The following is a 23,662-nucleotide window of genomic DNA, read 5'->3' as shown; positions in this document are numbered from 1 at the left end:
TTTGGAAAAAAGTATGTTCTTTGCCCCAGAAACCATATAACTATACTACTTAAATACCTAGAAGAGAGCCTGGTTGCAGCAGAAGAAATTCACCGATCCCTCAAGGACAATTTTTGAAAATTAATTAATTTACTTTTGGTATATATTTTACCGAAATTCACATATATATTTCCAGAGTGGTAAAGTTGTCATCATTGACTTACACGAAAAGATGGTAGAAGCGAATAGGAAATGTTGCTTTGCTATAAGGACCAGTAGTACGGCATAACCAATAAATTTATTGACACTAACACAAACAACACAAAAAAATGGTTCAAATGACTATGGGACTCAACTACTGTGGTCATCAGTCCCCTAGAACTTAGAAGTACTTAAACCTAATTAACCTAAGGACATTGCACACAACCTTGCCTGAGGCAGGATTCGAACCTGCGACTGTAGCGGTCACGCGGTTCCAGACTGTAGCGTCTAGAACCACTCGGCCACTCCGGCTGGCCAAACAACACATCCAAGTTTATCCCTTAGGCTAAATGTATTTAGGAATTGAAGTTCTGAAGGCAATTCAGAAACCATATATATATATATATATATATATATATATATATATATATATATATATATATATATATATATATAATGAACAGGATGCTGTAAAAGACTTTTACTGCAAATGTAGGAATTTTATGCAGACAGGATCTTCAGAACCAAAAGAGAGATATAACTTTAATGATGATGATTTATTGCCATGCCTAACAGGTTTCTTTCAAGTAAAGAAAGGGAAGAAACTCCCTCTCATATACCTCTTACAGCAAAATTGCCAAGAAAAGTCTCTCTAGATGATGATAAGCAGCTACAACAAATCAACGATGACTGGAGGAAACTTCCTGTCTTAAAAATAGACGAAAATATTAAGAACTGCTTAGAAGTGGAAATATTTTGGGGGAACTTACTCAATATAAAAACTGTATTTGATGAAAGGGATTTCCCAGACATACCACAGTTTGCACTCTCATGTTTATACCCCTCACATTAAAATGCTGACTGTGAATGTGTTTTTAGTAAGAGGAATCTCATAAAAGTAAAAAATAGGAATAGGCCCCTTGCTTCCACGATAAATAAAGATTTGCTTGTCTGCCAAAGTGTGAGGAGCAGCAGTCCATCTAAAAGTTTTGTTCCTATGAAAATAAGGTCAGTAGCATGAAGGAAAGGGAGTTACATTCAAGGCCTTCCACTTCGTGTTCTTCTGTTACTGACCCTCCAGAGGAGGAAGATGATGGCACATTCCATTTTTTAGTCTCTTTCAAGATAAGCTAATAAGGAAGTAATTTTTTAATGTAATTTTGTGAGCCATATTTAATTTTTATAAATTTTTCCTGATAAGAAAGTTAAAAATCTGTTGCATTAAAATGTGAAGAAGTTAACGTGAAATAATCGGATACTCCTATTTTTACATGGTACCAGTATAAATCCCTAGCCGTGGCCGACCACGAGTTCGTTCCAATGCACTACAACAATCATAATAGCTCTCTAATTCCGTTATTCTTGACGATAAGCGTGTAAATGAGAGAACCTTTAGAAAAAGGGTTGAAACTGTTCTTAAATTTTGTTGGAAGTTGCTAAGTGCTTTCTTTATAAAACACTGGACGATTATAGGATAGGTAATTTGCGCTCTATTTTAAGCAGAAGCGTGTTTTTGACGGATCTCATTACTTCTAACGTCATATCTCCTGAACTATTTGCTGTACAGTAATATTATGTTGCAGGTGCATTCAGTGATACATGTAGATACTGCATGTAAAATGTGTAGCGAATAGTAAAAAAGTAATAAATTAAAACGCCATATTTGATGTTGAAGTTTTTATGCATGCCAATGTAAGCAGAAGCTAGTTTTTTACACGTATAAGTGTCTTTATCACGCCATACCCCCTGAACTATGTGCCGCAGAGTGATATAATTTTGCATGTGCATTCAGTGATACATGTAGATACTGTCTGCAATGTGTGTTGCGAACAGCGTTAGTAGTAAAGGAGTAAGAAATTAAAACGTCATGGCATATGCTGAATTTTGACCACATGAACAGCGAAAAAGTAGTACGCGATAAACTTTTTTCCTTCCATGATCTTGTGAGGGCTGTCAGTGAGTAAAAGTTCCGTAAAGGTTTGAAGTTATATGTTTGTTGGAAGTATTATCATTTTCGAGTAATGGACGAACAAATTTCTAATATTTGACCGCCATTAGCTTCACAGCAAATAGTTTATAATTTTAATTCTTATTTCATCGTGTTAATCTTAGCTTACTCGTAGTGAGTAAATTACGACAGCACGTCAATTTTTTAAATTCGGTCAATAATTACGCGAAATATTGAAAATGAACTTTTTGTTGCGCCTGGAAGCTGGTAGATACGCCATCTACAAACAAAAGTAGAGGCCAGACAACCTAAAAACGGATTTTGTCTTGTAGGTCATACATATATACGATAATTTCGCTGCAATTATGCGATCCAGTAACGTTGAAAGGCTGGTGACCCTGACTAGCGCAACTACTTTTGTCTGTTGCGTACGAGGAAGTTTGGTTGTATTGCACTTGTTTGAGATCAGCTGTCACTGCTTATAATACATGGTATAATTTCACAGTAAATTTTGTGTTTTTTTACAATAGTGTGGTAGGCGGTGACAGGAAGGAGACTTTGCAAAGTTAGTGTTCCTGCTCGATTGTGAATGTGAAATTTCTTTCAACTGTAAAATCGTGTAGGTATTGTCGTTTCAGAAGTGTCTACAAATAAGCTTCTCATCCCAATAAAAACTATTTTGTGCGTGACTTTGGAGGAAACGAGTAGACCTCGTGATTTTAAATTTTTCTTTGTAATTCGTGACCAGTATGAGTCATAGAAACAATACTTTTAATATCATTTGATCAAGAACGGTTGTGGCATTCAGACAGAATACCCATAGGTTAATATTATTTCCTAATTTTGCCATAGAAAAGAAGTGTTTAGTTGAGTGTGTACCGTAACTGACAATTTTAATGCATGCTCATATTTTACGGTCTATTTTGTTTCAGTATTCGTCAATTAGATCTAATGCCCAAGAAATTTGTGGGAGAAAACAGTAAAGCTGCTGCTGCAAGAGCTCGCAAAACTGCAGCAAAGGAAGAAGAAAATGCAAGACGGCAACAACAGCTAGAGGATGAATTGTGGAAAGATGACGATAAACACATTATTAGGAAGCAGCAGAGGAAGGTAGTTAGTTCGGAACTGCTAAGAAATAATGTAAACTGAAGGATTACACTCAGCCAATTGTAATTTACAAACACTAAAGTCTATGAAGAGTATCATTTGACAGTGGGATCATTCCATGGTGATTAACGTAAAATATATATTGGCATAACCCCCTCCCTTTTGGGTACAATAATTGCTTTTTCAAGTCCTTTATACTACGCATGGTAGGTTGACTTCCAGGATTCTTTGATAGTTTCACATATTGCCTATTAATCCAATAGCCTATTTATAGAAATATTTAAAAAAATTGTGACAAACATAACATTTGCGTGACCCTATGAAAACCATCGGAAGTTGCCATGATTTTTGTCAGGTGTCAGCACTGTTCATTGTCACGATATGATTTTGACCTCTGAACTCTGCCCGACTTCTCACCAGCTGCTGATTGCTGTGTGGCACATTAAGTGAAGGTGACAAGGTTGTATTCAGTATGACGGTTTAACAAACATAACACAGTGGTCATTACTGTATTTCAAAATAAGCTACATGTAAATCTAAAACATTCAGCACTGGATAAATCTCATATATCCTCCCTGAGCTTGAAATGGCAACTATGATTCATTGGACTTCCTGGCAGATTAAAACTGTGTGCCGGACCAAGACTCGAACTCGGGACCTTTACCTTTCGCGGGCAAGTGCTCTACCAACTGAGCTACCCAAGCACAACTCACACCCTGTCCTCACAGCGTTACTTCTGCCAGTACCTCGTCTCCTACCTTCCAAACTTTACAGAAGCTCCCCTTTCATATCAGCGCACACTCCACTGTAGAGTGAAAATTTCATTCTATGATTCATTGGGATTGGTGGTGAGTGCAGTTTCTTCACTGTGTCACTCTTATGATAATCTGATCCTTTTTTGTCAGGCCATTTGTACATTGATGTGCAAGCAGGAATCATGACAGACACTTGAAAAGCATTAGAATCCTCAGGCTCCAGTCCAACAGCTTCTCCAGGATACCTTTATCTTACTGAACAGCACACTAGTGATATAAAGATAGTTCCATAGTATGTAACAAATCTTCGGTTTCACCAAAAGATAATACAATATGAATGTTTTCACCACTGCTTTGGGGAAAGCCACTGTAGGAATCATTGTTGCAATTATTAAGGCTGGCATTGCTAAATCTATTGTATCAGAAACAGCAATCATTTTCTGTGTTTTCATATAACAGAACCTGCAGGTTTTCTACTTATCTCACACAGGGTGCTCTCTTGAGCCGGCCACAGTGGCCGAGCAGTTCTAGGCGCTTCAGTCCGGAATCGCGCGACTGGTCGCAGGTTTGAATCCTGTGTCGGGCATGGATGTGTGTGATGTCCTTAGGTTAGTTCAGTTTAAGTAGTTCTAAGTTCTGTGGGACTGATGACCTCAGATGTTAAGTCTCATAGTGCTCAGAGCCAGAGAATGTCTTGATGCCTTGGACAGGAGGTGCAAATTTGAAAAAAATTACTTAAGTTTATGTTTTTGTTCTTGCATGTGACTCTGTGACAAACAGGATTTGCATATTCAAATGACCAGCAACAGGCACATCATAGAACTCTTTGGCATTAGTAACATACTCATCACCTTGGAGGATGTGCCTTCAAACATATCCTTTTGCAACAACACCCGCACCATTGTGTGTGTCCTTACTATGATGGATTAAAAAAATTTCCAAGCACAGCATTTTGGGCTCGCCTACATAGCTGCCATGGAATAAGAATTTTTGAAATGACTGGCTCTGCTGTCAGTAGTTTCAAAATGGTCTTCAAAATGTGTGATTGTTTTGAAGGTTTGTACTTCTGCAGATGTGTGCTGAGTCCAATCTGAAATCGCAGCATAATATTGATGCCTTACATTCTTGGCAGAATCCAGATGATGTATGACTGCAGTATACATTTTCTCGGTGCAGTCATTGTTCCAGTGTGCGGCCATTACTTCACTCCGCTGTGTTACACAATAGTTTTCAGCAAAACCTCTTTACAGTATCACACATCCTGCTGCAGAGTGTCTTTCTGTTTCTGCACTTCCAATGCTTATCAATATGTTATATACCTTAGGTGTAATTTTACTTTGTTGAGTTGAGATGTTAGTTCAGCTCTTGCTTCAAGAAGATTCCACTCTTTCTTCACAATTGTTCTCCTTCTATCCCACTGAGTGGTGTAGATCTTGCAATTTTGCCTTGAGTTTTTTGCTGCACATAAAATTCCAAGGTGTCTACAAATTGTTTGACCGGTAAGTACAAATGGCACATTCCAGTCATACAGTTTTTGTTGCACTGTGTGAAAGAGGATCTGAAGAAGAAGGAATCTGAAGTTTTCACGGTATAAACAACAGCTCACTTCTAGTCTCAGTCAAACAAGTCAACATGTGTTGCACGCAGTTTGCAAAACATTGACAACTGTGTTTTCATCTTAGGATACTTTTCTGTAAACAAGAAGTGGATATCCTTCACTCTGAACATCGGCCTCTTTTGCTTGCTTGTCTTTGTCTTCATGTGTGTATCTTGGACAGCTTTTACATCTTTCCTATCAGGCGCCTGGCATGAAATTGTATCACTGCAACAGAAATCTCGCACAATTTCTTTCGTTTCTTCAGTGATTATGGTTAACCTGTCTTGACAGTGTGTCAGATGAAGGGGTGCTACATAAATTTGCTGAGAAGTTTTGTTATAAAGTTTGTTCTTTCTTCAGGATGCTGGCTAAAGCTTCATTCACTTTCCTGACAGCTCGTTGCAAAGCCTTTTATGTGGTTATATTTCAGAACAACTACTGAGCATTATTGCTGTTTCCTCAGAAGCCTGTTTTTGGCTTTCTTTCCTCCTATTATGGATCCTAGAAGCTTCCCTCTCCTTTTGCTGAATGTTATTGCCACCTTTCAAACTTTCTCGAAGCTTCATATTTTCTCATGCCTTTTGTGCATCTTGCTTAGATTGACGACTTCTTTCCCATTCTGCTGGTGTCATGGGAGCCATAGTGGCCAATGATTTGCGTTTCAACAATTTCCTATAAAAATCTATTAATTGTCATAAATATTGTGTACATTGTTTGTGATGCACAGTAATATCACAGCTTTTAAAAGAAATTGTAAAATTAATCAGTGATTTCAAGTGAGGCAGATAACAAACTGTCAATACAGCCTGTGACTAATGTAACAATTAATGGAGGTTACATGAGTTCCAAACTACCTTTTACATTTGTGACACTGTCTATTACAATGTGTGTAGAAGCATATTATGCCTCCTGTTTCTCAGTGTGCTGTATTGGATGTGTGTCCTTATGTTTATGGATGCAATAGCCCAAAAGCATTGCAACAACAGCACTAAAAAAGGCCTGTTTGGCGACTAACATAAAATTCACATTGAAGTTACTGTATTATCTGCCTACATGTGAATAATCAATATGATGTGAAAACCTGCATTAAATGGCAGAAATGAACACCATATAGCATGCTACATATAAAACATGTTTAATATGGAAGTAAATACATTTTAATTCACTGCCAATAATGGCAGATAAACGAGGCAATGTTCCTGTTTTTATTCATGCTTCTCTTGCATAGCTCCCACGAGGTTTATTGTAGTGTTGCTCAATTTAGAAACTACACATTTAGAGCTTTAATATATGCTACATGAGTAAGTGACAGACAATTTTAATTATGACAAACGTGTCACGTTTCCGTGGAATTACCCAGTGAGTCTTTTGTGCCAAGTGGACGAGCAATAATTTGATGATCTGTAGTTTTAATTCATTTTTACCTTAGAGTTCCCTTTAGAATGAAACTGTACAGTGCAAAATTTGAGCTCAAAATGTAAAAAATGTTAAGGTTTTAGAGGGCTTTTTGTTGGGAAGGGGGGAGGGTGTTGGGTAATGTTGTGGTAGTATCATGTGAGCTGTACGACAGGTTAAGTCAGATTTAATACCATTTAAAACTGAGACTTGTTGTAATGTAATGGCTATTTCCAGAATAAAAGCAACCTAAAATATAGCTCTAGGCAATCACTCCACAAAGGTAGTCCTTTTGAACAAACACCTTTCTGTGTCCGTTACACACAATACCAACCTCCATTCACTATTTTGCCCTTTCTTCAAGAAATAAAACAAAATACAGGAACATAAGTCTGTTGAACACCTACATATTGTTGATACGATGCGCAGTTATGTGAAAGTTACAGCCATCCCACTCACTACCTCAATTTTTTCGAAACTACTACTCCCAGTGAACTTCTCTCGCAGCACCATCTTCAGGAACCACTTCCCACACCCAGCTAGAGGAGCTGCTTCCTTCTACAGATGGCAGGGCTCCTCCTCGGGATCCGTCTCCATAGAAACCCGTACATCAGAGGCTGAGGTCAGCCAATAGCTGAAGGACCAGCGACAGGAAGGCCCCAGGGCTGCTTGCTCTTCATCCATCTACAGGCCTGTCACAGCTAGGCCTTTAAAGAATCCTGACCTCCAAAGGTTATGAAGGATAATAAGATGATGAATCGGAACAAGGCTACTCCAGTGATCTCAAGAGGCAACAGAACCCCCACTCCCCACTGTTGGATTCTGAACCAATGCTCATTGATGTGGTTCCATCACCATCGGTAACAGGCAGTGGTCCTGGGGTGTGAACAGTCCTCCTGGACCCTACACATTTGACCTGGAGACCAGTAATGTGATTATTCAGTGGAACTGTAATGCATATTAAAATGTCACCGCCAGGTCTACACCACTTATTTCTTCCACTTCTGCTCCCCCCAGGGGGTCCACAACTCTTTTGTGGATAGGTGCGTGGCGAGCAAGGGGCCCCGAGCCATTGCAGCCTTCTTTCTCTCCCGGGCTGAATTTCCTTTCCTTTCCCCTCCTTTCCCCTCCATGCTCCTTTCCCCTCGCCCTCTCCTCTCCCTCTATTGGTGTCCTTGCTTATGTTGGCCCCCGCTATCCTGCTGGTTCTGTTGGTTTTACTCTCCGGCTTTGTTGCGTAATCATCTTCTCCTTTTGGCATTCCTTGGTCCCCCTCTGGGGTTTGACCTCCATTACAAAATTTCTCCTCCGTAGTGTGAGCCATTTGGGGAAGAGCACCTTACCTAGTGTCTCCGACGTGCGCCCTCCTAGTACATTCCACCTTTTCTTTCATGTCGTTGTCTGATGCTAGGGTGCATAGCCAGCACGGTAGCCAGCCCGTGTGGTGGGGTCGCTATGTACCCTTTTGGTTGAGCCCCCTGAACACACAGGGATCACACTTCTGATACCTGAGCTGTGACCTCCTCATGCATGCCTTGGAGTGGTTGCTAGTCATCCTGGAGCATCGGAACTCCCGGCAATGGCCGCCATGCCAGACGGCCCTTGCTGTGGCTGGGTGGCGCCCGTGAGGAGAGCCCCTGATCGGAGTGGGTGGTATCAGGGCGGACGCTATGCAGATGAAACACATACGGGTCCAAAACACTGGCCGTTCTTCTGCGGCCATCTCTCTGCGTGGAACTGATTCCTCAAGTGCTGCTTCTCTTGCCCCTTCGGCCTTCCCTTCCATGGCTACCCCCTGGGAAGAGGGTCAGGCCCGTCGTCTAGGGGCAAAACCTTTCCCCCGTTATCTAGTTTGCACTAGGACTGATGGAGATACTTTCACCAGTGTCAAACCTTTATTCTTTGTGGAACCCATTGAAGACAAGTTTGGCGAAGTGGACTCCCTGAGCAAGATGCGGTCGGGTTCGTTGCTGATAAAAACTGCTTCAGCTGCCCAATCTGCGGCCCTTTGTGCCTGTACCCATCTTGGCACAATTCCTGTGACCATTACCCCTCACCAGTCTCTAAATATGGTACAAGGTGTGATTTTTCACAGGGACCTCATCCTTCAAACTGATGAGGAACTTCGGGACAATCTCGGACGGCAGGGTGTTCACTTTGTTCGGCGTGTTCAGAAGGGTCCTAAAGATAATCGTATTGATACTGGTGCCTTTATCCTGGCCTTTAAAGGGGATACCCTTCCTGAGAAAGTTAAGATTATGGTCTATCGCTGTGATGTGAAGCCGTACATCCCACCTCCTATGAGGTGTTTTAAGTGCTTGCGTTTTGGCCACATGTCTTCTCGCTGTTCCCAGGACCCTCTCTGTGGTGACTGTGGACGTCCACTCCATGAGGGGAGTCCCTGTGTTCCCCCTCCTGTATGTGTAAATTGTCATGGTAGTCATTCTCCACGTTCACCAGATTGCCCAGTATATAAGAAAGAAAAAAAGATACAGGAGTATAAGTCCCTCGATCGTTTAAGCTACACAGAGGCCCGTAAGAAATATGCACGACTGCACCCTGTGTCCATGACATCTAGTTACGCCTTGGTTACATCTTCACCCCTTCCTCCCCCTTCCTTACCCCCATCCCGGACCCCTCTCCTGCCCCCTCCCCTGCGGCTCCCACACCTTCTCCTATGGGCGCTGCTCCCCCTCCCCAGCCGGAGAAGTGTCCCACTCCTTCGGCGTCTGCCGGTCAAGGGCGCCTCTCCCGGGATGCCCCTTCCCGGCACCTTCCAGGTCAAAGGTCTGCTGCCGCGCGGCGCCCGCGAGAGCCGCGGTCTGTCGGCCCCCAGGTCGCCCGGTCTCTTTCTGTTCCTGATCTTGCTGCAGCTGGCTCCTTTATGCCACACAGCCCTCCTCGATCTCAGCCTGAAAAGAAGAAGAAACATAAGTCCCGGGACAAAGAGCCTCTGGTGTCACCGGAGGTCCCTTCCCCGACTTCACAACCAGATTCTGACCTGTCGTTCATGGATGTCGCCCCCTCCTTGTCGGTGACGGGTGGGGACCCGGCGGTATGACTGGATTTAGCGTGTTCAGCCCTCATTTAAACCATCGTTCTGTGGTTCTCCAATGGTCCAATGGAATTGTAATGGATACTATCGTCACCTTCCAGAATTGAAATCCCTTCTTTCGTCCTACTCTGCAGCTTGTGTGGTTCTCCAGGAATCTCATTTTACTGATGCTCACTCACCGACCCTCCGTGGGTTCCATGTTTTCTGTCGAAATCGGGTCGGACCCTTGCGGGCTTCTGGTGGCGTTTGTACGTTGGTCTGTACAGACATTGCTAGCACGTGGATTCCTCTCCAAACTACATTGGAAGTGGTTGCTGTTAGGGTCCACTTAGACTCTGCAGTCACAGTTTGCAATCTTTATCTCCCTCCTGACAGGACTCTTACACCTGCTGCCTTAACCACCCTTCTTCAGCAACTTCCTCCTCCCTTCCTCCTGCTTGGGGATTTTAATGCTCATCATCCTTTGTGGGGCAGTGCCTTTCCATCTAGATGAGGTCTTCTTATAGACCAATTTATTGCAGACCACGACCTGTGCCTTCTTAATGATGGTTCCCCTACTCATTTCAGTGCCGGTCTTGGTACCTTTTCTGCCATTGATCTTTCTCTTTCTTCTCCCTCTCTCCTCCCTTCATTACACTGGTCGCCACACGACGACCTTTGTGATAGTGACCATTTCCCGTTGATTATCACGCTCCCTTCCCGCTCCCCGATGGACAGGTTACCTCGTTGGTCTTTCCACCGTGCCGATTGGCCTCTATACACTGCACAGGTCGAGTTTTCTCCCTCTTTGTCGGGTTGTATTGATGACGTCCTACGTGACGTGTCTGACGCGATTGTTCGCGCTGCTAACCTTGCTGTCCCGCGCTTATCTGGACCATTTCGTCGCCGGCAAGTCCCGTGGTGGAGTACGGCCATTGCCATTGCTATCCGTGATCGCCGTCGAGCTTTGCAACACTTTAAGAGGCACCCATCCGTAGCCAGCCTTACTACCTTTAAACGCCTTTGCGCTAAAGCCCGTTATTTAATCAAACAGAGCAAGCGGATATGTTGGGAATGATTCGTTTCTTCCCTTGGTTCCACTGTCCCTCTGTCACGGGTATGGGCTACACTTCGCTCTCTCCAAGGTTGCCATCGGCAGTCCACCCTCCCAGGCCTTCACCTCCCAGATGGCATTTGTATGGACCCATTAGTTCTCACAGAACATCTTGCGACCCATTTTGCAGTGGCATCAGCGTCAGCCTCCTATCCAGCTGCTTTCCTTCATCAAAAACAGCAGGCTGAAGCTCTCACCTTATGTTTCACCACTTGTGAGTCAGAATCTTACAACGAACCTTTTACTGAATGGGAATTTCTTTCTGCTCTATCTTCTTCTCATGATACGGCCCCTGGCCCAGATTCCATTCATAACCAACTGTTTCAACATCTCAGTGCTCCACAACGGCAACATCTTCTTCGGGTGTTTAACCGTATCTGGCTCCAGGGTGACTTCCCTTCTCAGTGGAGGGATAGCATTGTGGTTCCTGTCCTTAAGCCTGGTAAGGACCCCCTATCTGTTGACAGCTATCGGTCAATTAGTTTGACCAATGTTGTTTGTAAGTTACTTGAACGGATGGTAGCCCGTCGGCTCAATTGGGTCCTCGAATCTCGGGATCTCTTGTTGCCTTACCAGTGTGGCTTTCGAGAGGGACGGTCTTCAATCGATCATTTACTTCGCTTGGAATCCACAGTTCGGCAGGCTTTTTCCCAGCGCCGCCATTTGGTTGCAGTGTTTTTTGACCTTCGCAAGGCCTATGACACGGCCTGGCGCCATCACATCTTACTTACCCTTCATCAGTGGGGTCTTCGGGGCCCGCTCCCGATTTTTATCCGCCAGTTCCTGATCCATCGGTCATTCAGAGTTCGAGTTGGTACAGCTTTTAGTCCTCCACGGACCCAGGAGACGGGCATCCCACAGGGTTCTGTCTTGAGTGTCCTTCTTTTCCTCATTGCTATCGATGGACTTGTGGCATCTGTCGGTCCCTTGGTCGCCCCTGCCCTGTATGTGGATGATTTCTGCATTTGGGTTAGTTCCTCCTCGATGGCATCTGCAGAGCGGCAGCTCCAGGTAGCTATACGGCGTGCCTCTGCACGGACCCTCTCACATGGGTTTCAATTCTCTCCTTTAAAATCGCGAGTGGTCCACTTCTGTCGCCGTACTACGATCCACCCTGATCCAGAGCTCTATCTCGCTGCACAACGATTGCCTGTGGTCCCACAGTTTCGTTTCCTGGGTCTTCTTTTCGACAACAAGCTCACTTGGCTGCCCCATATCAGACACCTGAAGGTAGGATGTTTCCGTAAACTCAATGTCCTTCGCTTCCTTGCCCACTCCTCTTGGGGTGCGGACCGTTCCCTCCTCCTCCGTCTTTATCGTGCTCTAGTTCTGTCTCGTTTGGACTATGGTTGTCAAGTTTATGGTTCAGCTGCTCCTTCCACACTGCACGTGCTGGATCCGGTCCACCATCGTGGTATCCGTTTGGCCACCGGTGCCTTCCCTACTAGCCCTGTTGATAGTCTCCTGGTTGAAGCTGGGATCCCACCCCTTTCTGTTCGGCGGTCCCAGCTTCTGGTGTCTTATGCCCTCACTATCCGTTCTTCTCCCACTCATCCTTCCTATTCTATCCTGTTCCCAGACCATGGACGTCGCCCACCCGACTCCCGCCCTCGGGCGGGTTTACCGGTTGGGCTGCGCCTTGCGTCTCTTTACCGTGATTTTCAGCTTCCTTCTTTGTCCTGTCTTCCTCGCTCCCTCCCCTCCACCCCTCCTTGGTTAGTTCCTCGGCCTCGAATTCGGATGGATCTCCGCCGCGGTCTGAAAGATTCCATCCCCCCGGTGGTGTTCCGTTCTGTTTTCCGCCAAATTTTATGGGAGTTTCGGGATGCTGTTGTTTTTTACACTGATGGCTCTAAATCTGCTGATCATGTTGGGTATGCCTTCACGTCCTCTGTTGGAACGGAAAATCATCTGCTGCCACCTACATGTGGGGTGTTTACTGCGGAATTGATGGCAATTTCCCGGGCCCTTACCTTTATTAAACAATCCCAACATAACCGCGTTTTGTTATGTACGGACTCGATGAGTGGCCTTCTTGCTATTGACCGGTGTTTTTCGCGCCATCCCTTGGTCTCTGCCATCCATGACCATCTCGCTGATATTCACTGTGCTGCTTGTTCCATTGACTTCCTATGGGTCCCTGGCCATGTGGGTATCCCAGGAAATGAGCTCGCTGATCGTTTGGCTGGGGGAGCAGTTACTTAGCCCCCGTTTTCTGTAACCCCTCCTGCAGCAGATTTACGGCTTCACATCAAATCCCACTTCGCACAGTCATGGGCCAATTCTTGGGAGGCTACTCCACTGTCTAATAAACTTCGTGCAATTAAGGTGACACCAGGCCCATGGCGTTCTTCCTTTTGCCTCTCCCGAAAGGACTCGACCACACTGTGTCGTCTCCGCATTGGCCATACCAGGCTGACCCATGGTTTTCTTTTGCGTGATGAGCCACCCCCGCTATGTGGTTGTGGAGCCTTCCAGTCAGTGGCCCACATTTTGGTTGAATGCCCCCTTCTTTTGGCTCTGCGTGCTAAGTACAGACTCTCCCACACTTTACCTTTGATGTTGGCTGACGATTCCCGGATGGTCTCTCTGGTTCTCGGTTTCCTCCGGGAGAGTGGTTTTTATTCTCAGTTTTGAGGTTTTTAATCTCTCTGGTGTTGGGGCAGGGCGGTGAGTGTTTGGGTGTCTCCCACTGTAGGCAGTGTTCAGAGATTCCCGATTCACCTCCCTGACCGGAATCCTCTTTTCTTCCCCTTTTACTCTTTTTTAACCCTTTTTTTTAAGGCTTGGTTAGTCTTTCTATTCCCATACGTATTTTCTGCATTATAGCAGTTGTACCTTTTAAGTCACAGGTGGTCTTGCCTATGCTGCTTCAGCATTGTGCTGTAGTGACGCATATCATCATACAGTTAAGAGTGCAGATTTGTCTTCATTCTTATTGTCTGACTGAAACATAAAAGCTATGTCACTGTTGCATTTACAAAAGAATAGGTGATGATATTAGAAAAAATAACATTATCAAAAATTCAATATTGGCTAGATGGAGCAGCTCCGCAGTTCTGATATTAAGTTTTTGTTCATCCATCTTTCTTATCATCAAAAGGATTTTGGGTTCCTGGCTAAACAGAATTTTTTTAGAAACTGCTGTTGGAGAGAGGAATTGGAGAAAGCATAAAGCATTTTTAGCCATTATATTTCATTGTTTGCGTGCAAAGGCTGGTCAACCACCACTCTGAATTCAGTGGTGCATTCTGGCTCGATAGTACTTGAAAATCTTAACATTGCCTCACCCATTAGCATATAGTGTGGTGGTCCACTCCTACTATGAGTGGCTGTCCAGGACTGTTTAGGAGTTGGCCAATTGTGACCAAGCTATTTGGGTACATACTTCTGACATCTCATAGATCTGGATATATCGGATCTCCAAATATGCACTCAGGGATGGAACAAATTGCTGCCTCGGTGTCTTCAGAGGTCCAAAGTGAATTTAAACTTGAGGCAGTACAAGAAAACTTGTACTGCAGATTACTTTTCACAAATCTGTTTACTTCATTGTTAAGTACATAATATGGTTTTATTGTTGTATGTGTGGGTGGCTCCCAGCAAGGAATACACACGGTTGTTCATCTGTTGTCCTGAATATTGTTTTACAACTACATCTTCCAGAACTGTTTACAAATTATCATGCAGAGTTACAGGGGGTTATGATGGCACTGGATTGGATTCAAAGGTATTACAGGACGAAGTTTCTCATCAGCTCTGACTCACTTAATGCACTACAAGTGGTCCACCTCAAATATTCAGTAGACTACTCGATTCAGATCATCCATGACACTTTACACTGGATCCAACACCGACACAAAGAGGTATTCTTTTGATGGACACCTGGACACTTTAAGAGACAGCGTAATGCTGACAAAGCAGCCAAAGGAGCAGGTAGGGGTAGGGATGGTGGTGTGCATCAATGTGCTGTTCCCTTGCACACCATAGTCTCATTGTGTGACAGTGGGAAATAAAGTGGGTGTAAGTGGTAAACAACAAATTGTCGTCTCTCAATGCAACAGTGCAAACTTGGTGGACTTTGTGCAAACTACATCGATGGAAGGAAGTACTGCTCACTAGATTGCGCATAGGACACATGTTTTTTCCCCCTCTGGGGGGTGGACAACCACTGTGAAGTTTTTGGTTCAGCATGTTATGGTCACATGTGTTTTATTTATTGTTATAAGGGCAAACTTCAGTTTGGCCTGAGATCAGCACACTATGTTCACTGACAGACACAAGTGTACACAGGTTTTGAAATTTTGTGAACTGGTGGACCTCATCCCTAAAGTACTGGGAAGGGGAGGTCAGCATGCTGTGAATGGGTAGCTTTACCAGGCGGTTTGCGTTTTTGTGAATTGGTTTTCAGTTTTGTAGTAAAGTGTGTCATGATGGAGGTTTTTTATAATTGATAGGTCGACTTCCATGTATTATAAGCAACTCCGCCATGGGGAGAGACTTCATCCCCCCCCCCCTCCCTCCTTCCCTTCCCTCCACATGAATGGCACTCTGCCACTTCATAATAGCACTGATGAACATGTTGTTGAGCCTCTTTTACCGATCATCATCATCATCATCATCATCATCATCATCATCATCATCATCAAAATCACGACCGTAATCATCTCCCGGACAACAGGGTATCCATGTGCGACCATCGACCTAGTGTTACAAAAAACTTGATACAACTGACCAGAAGGCATGTTTCCACTGATCCATGATCTAATCTCGATTATTCTCTGCCCACTGCAATCATAACTGAGGATATCATTGAATCGCCTTGGGAAAACGTATGGATCATCTAATGCAGAGCCCCATGTTCAGCAGTGTGTGCTGAAGGTTGACCACCTTCACCATTTCTGAGATGTTCGTTCGCAGACCTCAGATCATAACAATCTGCTCTTTGTCAAAGTTGCCCCATTTGTGGTACATATCTTTGCTGGAATGAGTCCCCACTCAACTCTGTCCCACTTGTGTTTTTTTTCTTAAGCCGTTCTTGCACAGACTGCACATTAGAACATCAGCACTGAGCAGGCAGAGTTTCTGATGTCATAGCATGGAAACAGCACATTATGGCGTGTCTGATCATGCAGAGCAATATCAATTATGTCAGAAAATCTGAGTTCGTATTTGAACATAGACCAATGAGACAGAAAAACGCCACCTATGTCACATGCTGGCCATCTCTCTTTTCAGTACACTCAGGAGATGCAATATTGGATTTTGTCATTTTTACTTGTAGTCCATATTAGTGGATTTTGAAAGTATACTGTTTTGAGAAGTGGCACATTGAAGATCCATCAAGAACACACTGTTTTTGGAATGGTCTGTCATAATTAAATGTCAGTTAATATCATATAGATGATTAAAGCCTTCAGGAAATGGTAACACACAAAATATGGTCATAAGCTGTGGAAGTTTAGTTTAATGTGATGAACAGAGACAGGAAGTTGTGAAGTGATGTGTAACTGGTTCATGACTCTCTGAATATAAATACATTTTCTAAAAGAATCCTGATTTCCTTCTAAATTTAATACATGTATATTCTGGAATATTCAGTTTTATATAAATACAAGTCCACCTGTCTCTCAGGAATGATTTTGTCCACTGGCTGTATCTAAAAGAGAACTCACACTACTCCCCCTGCGGGTTCGGGGGTTAGAATAGGCCCGCGGTATTCCTGCCTGTCGTAAGAGGCAACTAAAAGGAGTCTCAAATGTTTCGGCCTTATGTGATGGTCCCCTCTCGGGTTTGACCTCCATCTTTCTAAATTATTCCGAAGAGTGAGCCAATTGGGGAAGGGCGCCTTACATGGTGCACTGTATCCGTCGTGCATTGAGACCTTTAGCCAACTTTTTCGTCGTTGCAATGGTGTCCCGCTCGTTTTCCATCTCTTGGGCGGGGATACGTCACTGGGTGCAATTACCACGCTGCACTCTGCAGTGTTGCTTTTAACTGCGACAACGACCTTGGACATTTTTGCATCTAAGATCCAGCACGGTAGCCAGTCCGTTGTGGTGGGGCCGCCATGTACCCTCTTGGTTGTAGCCCCCTGACAACACAGGGATCGCTCTACTGATGCCTGCGCCGTTAACTCCCCACGTATGCCAAGGAGTAGATGCCCATCTCCCTGGGGCATCAGGACTCCCAGCAATGGACATCCTGCCAGGTGGCTATTGCTGCGGCTGGGTGGCGCCCGTGGGGAGGGCCCTTGGTCGGAGTAGGTGGCATCAGGGCGGATGTCCCGCAATGAAGCGTGGTACATCATGTCTCGCTGGCGGCCAGCCGCCAGCAGTCTCTAAGCGTTCTCGGGCTCAATTTAATGCTCAAACGTACGATCCAAAAACGTTCCCCTCTCTGGCCACGCCGTGGGAGGAGCGTAAGTCTCAGGATGGCGGTAATAGTTATTCGCCCTGATTCTTAGTCTGCACGAGAGCTGATGGGGAGTCTTTTCTATCAACAAAGCCTCAGTTCTTCGTCGAGCATTTAGAGGACAAGTTTGGGGAGGTGGAGGGCTTGTCCAAAATGCGCTCTGGGTCAGTACTGATACAAATGGCATCCTCTGCCCAGTCACGCAGGTTACTTGCTTGTGACAAGTTGGGGGATGTTCCCGTTACCATTACACCACATAAGAGTTTAAATATGGTCCAGGGAGTAATTTTCCATAGGGACCTACTTTTGCAGTCTGAGGACGAGCTGCGCGCCAACTTAGAGCGTAGAGGTGTTCATTTCGTCCGGCGCGTTCATCGGGGTCCGAAGGACAATCAGGTTGCTACCGGTGCCTTCATCTTGGCCTTCGAGGGTGATACATTACCGGAGAAGGTCAAGGTGATGGTCTACCGTTGTGACGTCAAGCCCTACATCCCTCCCCCGATGCGGTGCTTTAAGTGCTGGAAGTTCGGGCATATGTCCTCTCGCTGTACTTCTAGCCTCACATGTCGAGATTGTGGACGCCCATCTCATCCCGATACTCCATGTGCCCCGCCTCCCATCTGTGTCAACTGCGGAGAGCATCTTCTTACGCAGCTGCTACATCAACTGTGCTAGCCCCATCAGTTTCGAGACTTCCAGCCAGCTCGATAAGCAGTAAGACTCCTCCTGCCCCCTTGCCCGTGGGGGGCTCTACCCAACCGGTTGCTCCTGCACCACCTACCTCAGGAGCAACCTCCTCCCACCCGTCGGGGACGTCCGTCCCCGCTTCTCAGCCGGAGAAGCGTCTAACTTCTTTGGCTACTCTCGCCCGTAAGAGTTCCCTTGGGACCCTCCCTTCCCAGGGTTCCACCAGCGGGAAGGATGACGGCCGACAGTGGCATAAGTCCTCACCAGCGGCCGGGCGTAGGGCTTCACGATCCTCCTCTGTCCCGGAGACTGAATCGGTGAAGCCTTCCCAGCCGGTGAAACCCAAGGTTCAGCGAGAGAAGTCCAAGAGAAAGACCTCTAAGGCCAAAGAACTTGTGGTGGCACCAACCCCACCGCACCTTTCGCGCTCTGCGTCTGGGGATGAAGTCGAGATTCTAGCGTCCGCTGAGGACCTTGATCTTGCTGGTCCCTCAGACGCCATGGATGCCTCTCGTACGTGTACTGAATCGGTGGCAGTGAGTGAACAAGTGGCGTAAATTGCCTTCCCAGTCCTTTCACGCCTTTCTAAGCCATGGACAATATCGTCCTCCAGTGGAACTGCGGCGGTTTTTTCCACCATCTCGCTGAGCTCCAACAACTTATCAGCCTTCACCCTTTCTTCTGCATTGCTCTTCAGGAAACTTGGTTTCCAGCAATGCGAACCCCCGCCCTCCGTGGCTATCGGGGTTATTATAAGAACCGGGCAGCATATGAAAGGGTGTCTGGTGGCGTCTGCCTCTATGTCCTTCACACTCTGCACAGCGAGTCTGTCCCTCTCCAAACACCTTTAGTGGCTGTCGCTGTTTGGGTGTGGACGCCACAGGCTGTTACCGTCTGCAGTCTTTACCTTCCACTGGATGGTGATGTCTCGCAGCATGTCCTGGCTGCACTGATAGCCCAATTGCCGCCACCTTTCTTGCTATTGGGCGACTTCAACGCCCATAACCCTCTGCGGGGTGGGTCAGTGGCAACAGGTCGAGGCGCCACCGTTGAGCATTTATTGTCGCAGCTCGATCTCTCGATTTTAAATGATGGTGCCTTCACACACTTCAGTGTGGCGCATGGCACATACTCCGCAATTGACCTTTCAATCTGTAGCCCGAGCCTCTTACCGTCTGTCCAATGGAGTGTGCATGACGACCTGTGTGGTAGTGACCACTTTCCGATCTTTCTGTCACTACCACAGCGTCACTCTTCTGGGTGCCCTAGCAGATGGGCTATGAATGAGGCTGACTGGGACTTGTTCTCCTCCACTGCCGCTATTGAGCCTCTCTCTAATGATGACATTGATGCGGTGGTTCAATCGGTCACCACTGGCATCGTTACTGCCCCCGAATCTGCCATTCCCCGTTCCTCTGGGTCCCCTCGGTGGCGGACTTTGCCTTGGTGGTCGCCTGAGATCGCTGCAGCGATTAAAGATCGCCGGCGGGCGCTACAGCGTTACAAGCGACATCCCTGCATTGAACACCTGATCACCTTCAAACGGCTGCGTGCGCGGGCCTGCCGCCTTATCCGCCAAAGCAAGCAGGAGTGCTGGGAGCGGTATGTGTCCACCATTGGCCTCCATGTCTCTCCATCACAGGTCTGGGCCAAGATCCGACACCTCTATGGCTATCGGACCCCTGTCAGCATCCCTGCGCTGTCACTGAATGGAGCAGTTTGTACAGACTCCGACGAAATTGCCAACAGCTTGGCAGAGCATTTTGCTCTTAGTTCCGCTTCTTCCAATTACCCACTGGCCTTCCGCTCCATTAAAGAGCGGATGGAACGTCGGAGCCTTTCGTTTCGCACCCACCACCCAGAATCTTACAATGCTCCATTCAGTGAGTGGGAATTTAGCAGTGCCCTAGCCGCTTGCCCTGATACCGCTCCTGGGCCAGATGGCATCCACTGTCAGATGCTGAAACACCTTTCAGTGGACTGCCAGCAGCGCCTCCTCGATCTTTACAACCGTCTTTGGGTCGAGGGGGAGTTTCCGTCGCAATGGCGGGAAAGCATTGTCATCCCCATTTTGAAACTTGGAAAGACCCCTCTGGAGGTGGACAGCTACCGTCCCATGAGCCTCACCAACGTTCTTTGCAAGTTGCTTGAACGGATGGTGAGCCGGCGGTTGAATTGGGTACTGGAGTCTCGGGGCCTTCTGGCTCCGTCTCAGGGTGGATTCCGTAAAGGCCGCTCTGCCACCGACAATCTGATGAGCCTGGAGTCGGCCATCCATACTGCCTTTGCCTGCCGTCAGCACCTGGTCGCTGTCTTTTTCGACATGCGGAAGGCGTACTATACAATATGGCGTCATCACATCCTTTCTACGCTTCATGGATGGGGTCTTCGGGGTCCTCTGCCGCTTTTTATCCGCAATTTTCTGTCGTATCGTACCTTCCGCATGCAAGTCGCGGCCTCATATAGTTCCTCCCACATCCAGGAAAACGGTGTGCCACAGGGTTCTGTTTTAAGTGTCTGCCTGTTTTTAATAGCCATTAACGGGCTCGCTGCGGCCGTGGGCAATTCTGTCTCCGCTTCCCTGTATGCTGACGACTTCTGCCTTTACTATAGCTCTATTGGCTTTGCAGCTGCTGATCGTCAGCTACAGGACGCAATCCGCAAGGCGCAGTCTTGAGCTGTAGCGCGTGGTTTTCAGTTTTCGGCTGCCAAGACCCGCGTTATGCATTTCTGCCGGCGCCGAACAGTCCATCCTGCGCTGCGGCTTTATCTTGACGGCGAACTTCTTGCTGTGGTGGAGACCCACATGTTTTTGGGTGTACTTTTTGATGCCCAGTTGACTTGGCTGCCTCATATTCGGCAGCTTAAACAGGCGTGTTGGCAGCATCTCAATGCTCTGCGATGCTTGAGCCACACCAGCTGGGGCACCGACCGATCTACCTTGTTACGGCTCTACCAGGCGTTAATCCAGTCCTGTCTGGATTATGGGAGCCTGGCTTATGGCTCCGCTTCCCCATCTGCGTTGCGGGTACTGGACCCAATACTACACAGCGGGATATGACTTGCCACTGGTGCCTTCCGCACCAGCCCTGTGGAAAGCGTACTAGTGGAGGCAGGTGTCCCTCCCCTGCGGTTACGGCGCCAACGTTTGCTGGCCGCTTATGCTGCCCATGTTTTTAGCTTGCCCGGGCATCCAAACTATCGTCTCCTGTTCCCGCAATCGGTCGTCCATCTGCTAGAACGTCGGCCCCGGTCTGGTTGTACGATTGCGGTCCGCGTCAAAGAGCTTCTCTCCGGGCTTAAGGTTTTCACTGTTCCACCTCCTTTCCGGGCCACTTTGCGTACTCCCCCATGGTGTGTTCCTCGCCCTCGCCCTTGCCTTTGGCTCGACTTGGCACTGGGCCCGAAGGACTCCGTCCCTCCAGAGGCCTTCCGCCGCCGCTTTTATTCCATCCTGGCCACGTATCAGGGCTCTGGCATTGTTTACACTGACGGTTCGATGGTTGCTGGTCGTGTCGGGTATGCGCTAACTCTAGGGGACCATTCCGAACAATGTTCCTTACAGGATGGCTGCAGCGTTTACACTGCTGAGCTGGTTGCCATCTTTTGTGCCCTAGAGTATATCCGCTCCTGCTCAGGTGAGTCCTTCGTTATCTGTAGCGATTCCCTGAGCGGTTTACGAGCTCTCGACCAGTGTTTCCCTTGTTCTCGTCTGGTGATGGCTATCAATGAGTCCCTGCATACTCTTGCCCGTTGCGGCCGCTCTGTGGTCTTTGTGTGGACCCCCGGTCATTTTCGGTATCCCGGGCAATGAACGTGTTGACCGCCTGGCCAAACAGGCCACCAGTGAACCCACTCTAGACATTGGCCTTCCGGAGACTGATTTGAGGGCGGTCATACGCCGCAAAGTTATCTCGCTCTGGGACGCTGAATGGCGCGGTCTGACCACCCGTAACAAACTCCGTGCCGTCAAGGAGACGACGACTGTGTGGCACTCCTCCTTGCGTGTCTCTCGCAAGGAGTCTGTCATCCTATGCCGACTGTGCATTGGGCACACACGGATGACATACGGCCACTTATTGCGCCGTGCCGACCCACCTCTATGTTGCTGCGGCTCCATTTTATCTGTGGTCCACATTTTCTTGGAGTGTCTGCTTTTAGCTGTGCTCAGGCAGACGTTCGCACTGCCTGACACGCTCCCTGCCCTTTTAACTGATGACCCTGCTATGGCTGGCTTAGTTTAACGTTTTATTCGGGCAGGGGGTTTTTATCATTTAATCTGAGTGTTTGTTTTTTAGTGTTGATTCTGGCTTTTGGCCTCCGATTTTAAACTGAGTTTTTAATGTGTTCTCGGTGGTTGGCTGTTCCTTTTTTTTCTCTATGGTCGGCCAACCACCGTCACACTTTGTGTGATTTTAATTTGTTTTGTCTGATCGCTGTCGGCGTATTTCTTGTCCAGTGTCGTCTGACGTCTTTCCTGCTGTTCGTTTTTATTCTCTTTGGGTGGTTTTAATTTTTTGGACAAAGGGACCGATGACCGTTGCAGTCTGGTCCCTTTAATCCCACAAACCAACCAACCAACTCACACTACTTCCATTAAGATATTTTTTGCTTTCTTGTTTCAACTCCTGAAAGAAAGGATATTGCGGAGACATGGCTTAGCCACAGCCTGGGGGATGTTTCCAGAATGAGATTTTCACTCTGCAGCAGAGTGTGCGCTGATATGAAACTTCCTGGCAGATTAAAACTGTGTGCCAGACCGCGACTTGTGCTTCGGTAGCTCAGATGGTAGAGCACTTGCCCGCAAAAGGCAAAGGTCCCGAGTTCGAGTCTCATTCTGGAATGATGAAATAATTTTTATCTTATGTGGAATACTATACTAAATTTGTATCACACTATTTGTGTGGAACTTTCATAAGCCAGTGTTCTTACTGACTAAACATGGAACTTTGCTTTTTGTGTTAACAATTTTGTGAATGATAAAGTTTATATTTATGTATCCTACAGAGAGAACATCATAAGCATGTGGACAAGGGATGAAATGTGCATTTTAATAGAGCTAACACAAGAATTTTGTGCCCATAAATTTCATGGGATTTGCGAGCCAGAGATACCTAACAACTGCCACTGGAGAGTGTTGCAGTCATAAATCACCAAGGCATGTCAACAAATCACATCAACCAGCGCATCTAATGTGACTTAGGCACTGTGTCTTCTGCAGTTGGTTTTAGCATCCCCATCCACATTGTCATCGGCTGCCTAATCCTGTGTGAGGACAGCTTCAAGCTATTGTAGCTAGTTTACATTTTGAGAACTTGTGTGTACCGTATAGTTCGTCCACATTACTTGTAGCTCCAAATTGCTGCTGGAGCACGCTGCAGTTGTGTATACAATGTTGATGCACATGTACCGTCTGCACAAACTGTAAAAT

General features: G+C 46.4%; 1 protein-coding gene across 6 annotated transcripts in view; it reads left to right on the top strand.

Moving 5' to 3' along the window:
* The first annotated feature begins 1,849 nt into the window (after positions 1-1,849).
* LOC126262338 (coiled-coil domain-containing protein 124) overlaps positions 1,850-23,662 on the top strand; it is a 44,280-nt gene continuing 22,467 nt past the window's right edge. The window contains exons 1-2 of one of the 6 annotated variants that reach the window (XM_049958902.1): positions 1,850-1,872; positions 3,061-3,238. In XM_049958902.1, the coding sequence (XP_049814859.1) occupies positions 1,865-1,872; positions 3,061-3,238 (186 nt within the window). In that variant the 5' untranslated portion in view covers positions 1,850-1,864. Of the gene's footprint in view, positions 1,873-1,984; positions 2,137-2,426; positions 2,748-2,779; positions 2,952-3,060; positions 3,239-23,662 lie in introns of those variants that run through there. The other 5 variants (XM_049958904.1, XM_049958907.1, XM_049958906.1 and 2 more) reach the window with 5 other exon arrangements.

Source organism: Schistocerca nitens, chromosome 6 (genome assembly GCF_023898315.1).
Source record: "Schistocerca nitens isolate TAMUIC-IGC-003100 chromosome 6, iqSchNite1.1, whole genome shotgun sequence".
NCBI lineage: Eukaryota > Metazoa > Arthropoda > Insecta > Orthoptera > Acrididae > Schistocerca > Schistocerca nitens.
The sequence above is the reverse complement of the archived record's forward strand: the minus strand, read 5'-3'. Positions and strand labels throughout refer to the sequence as shown.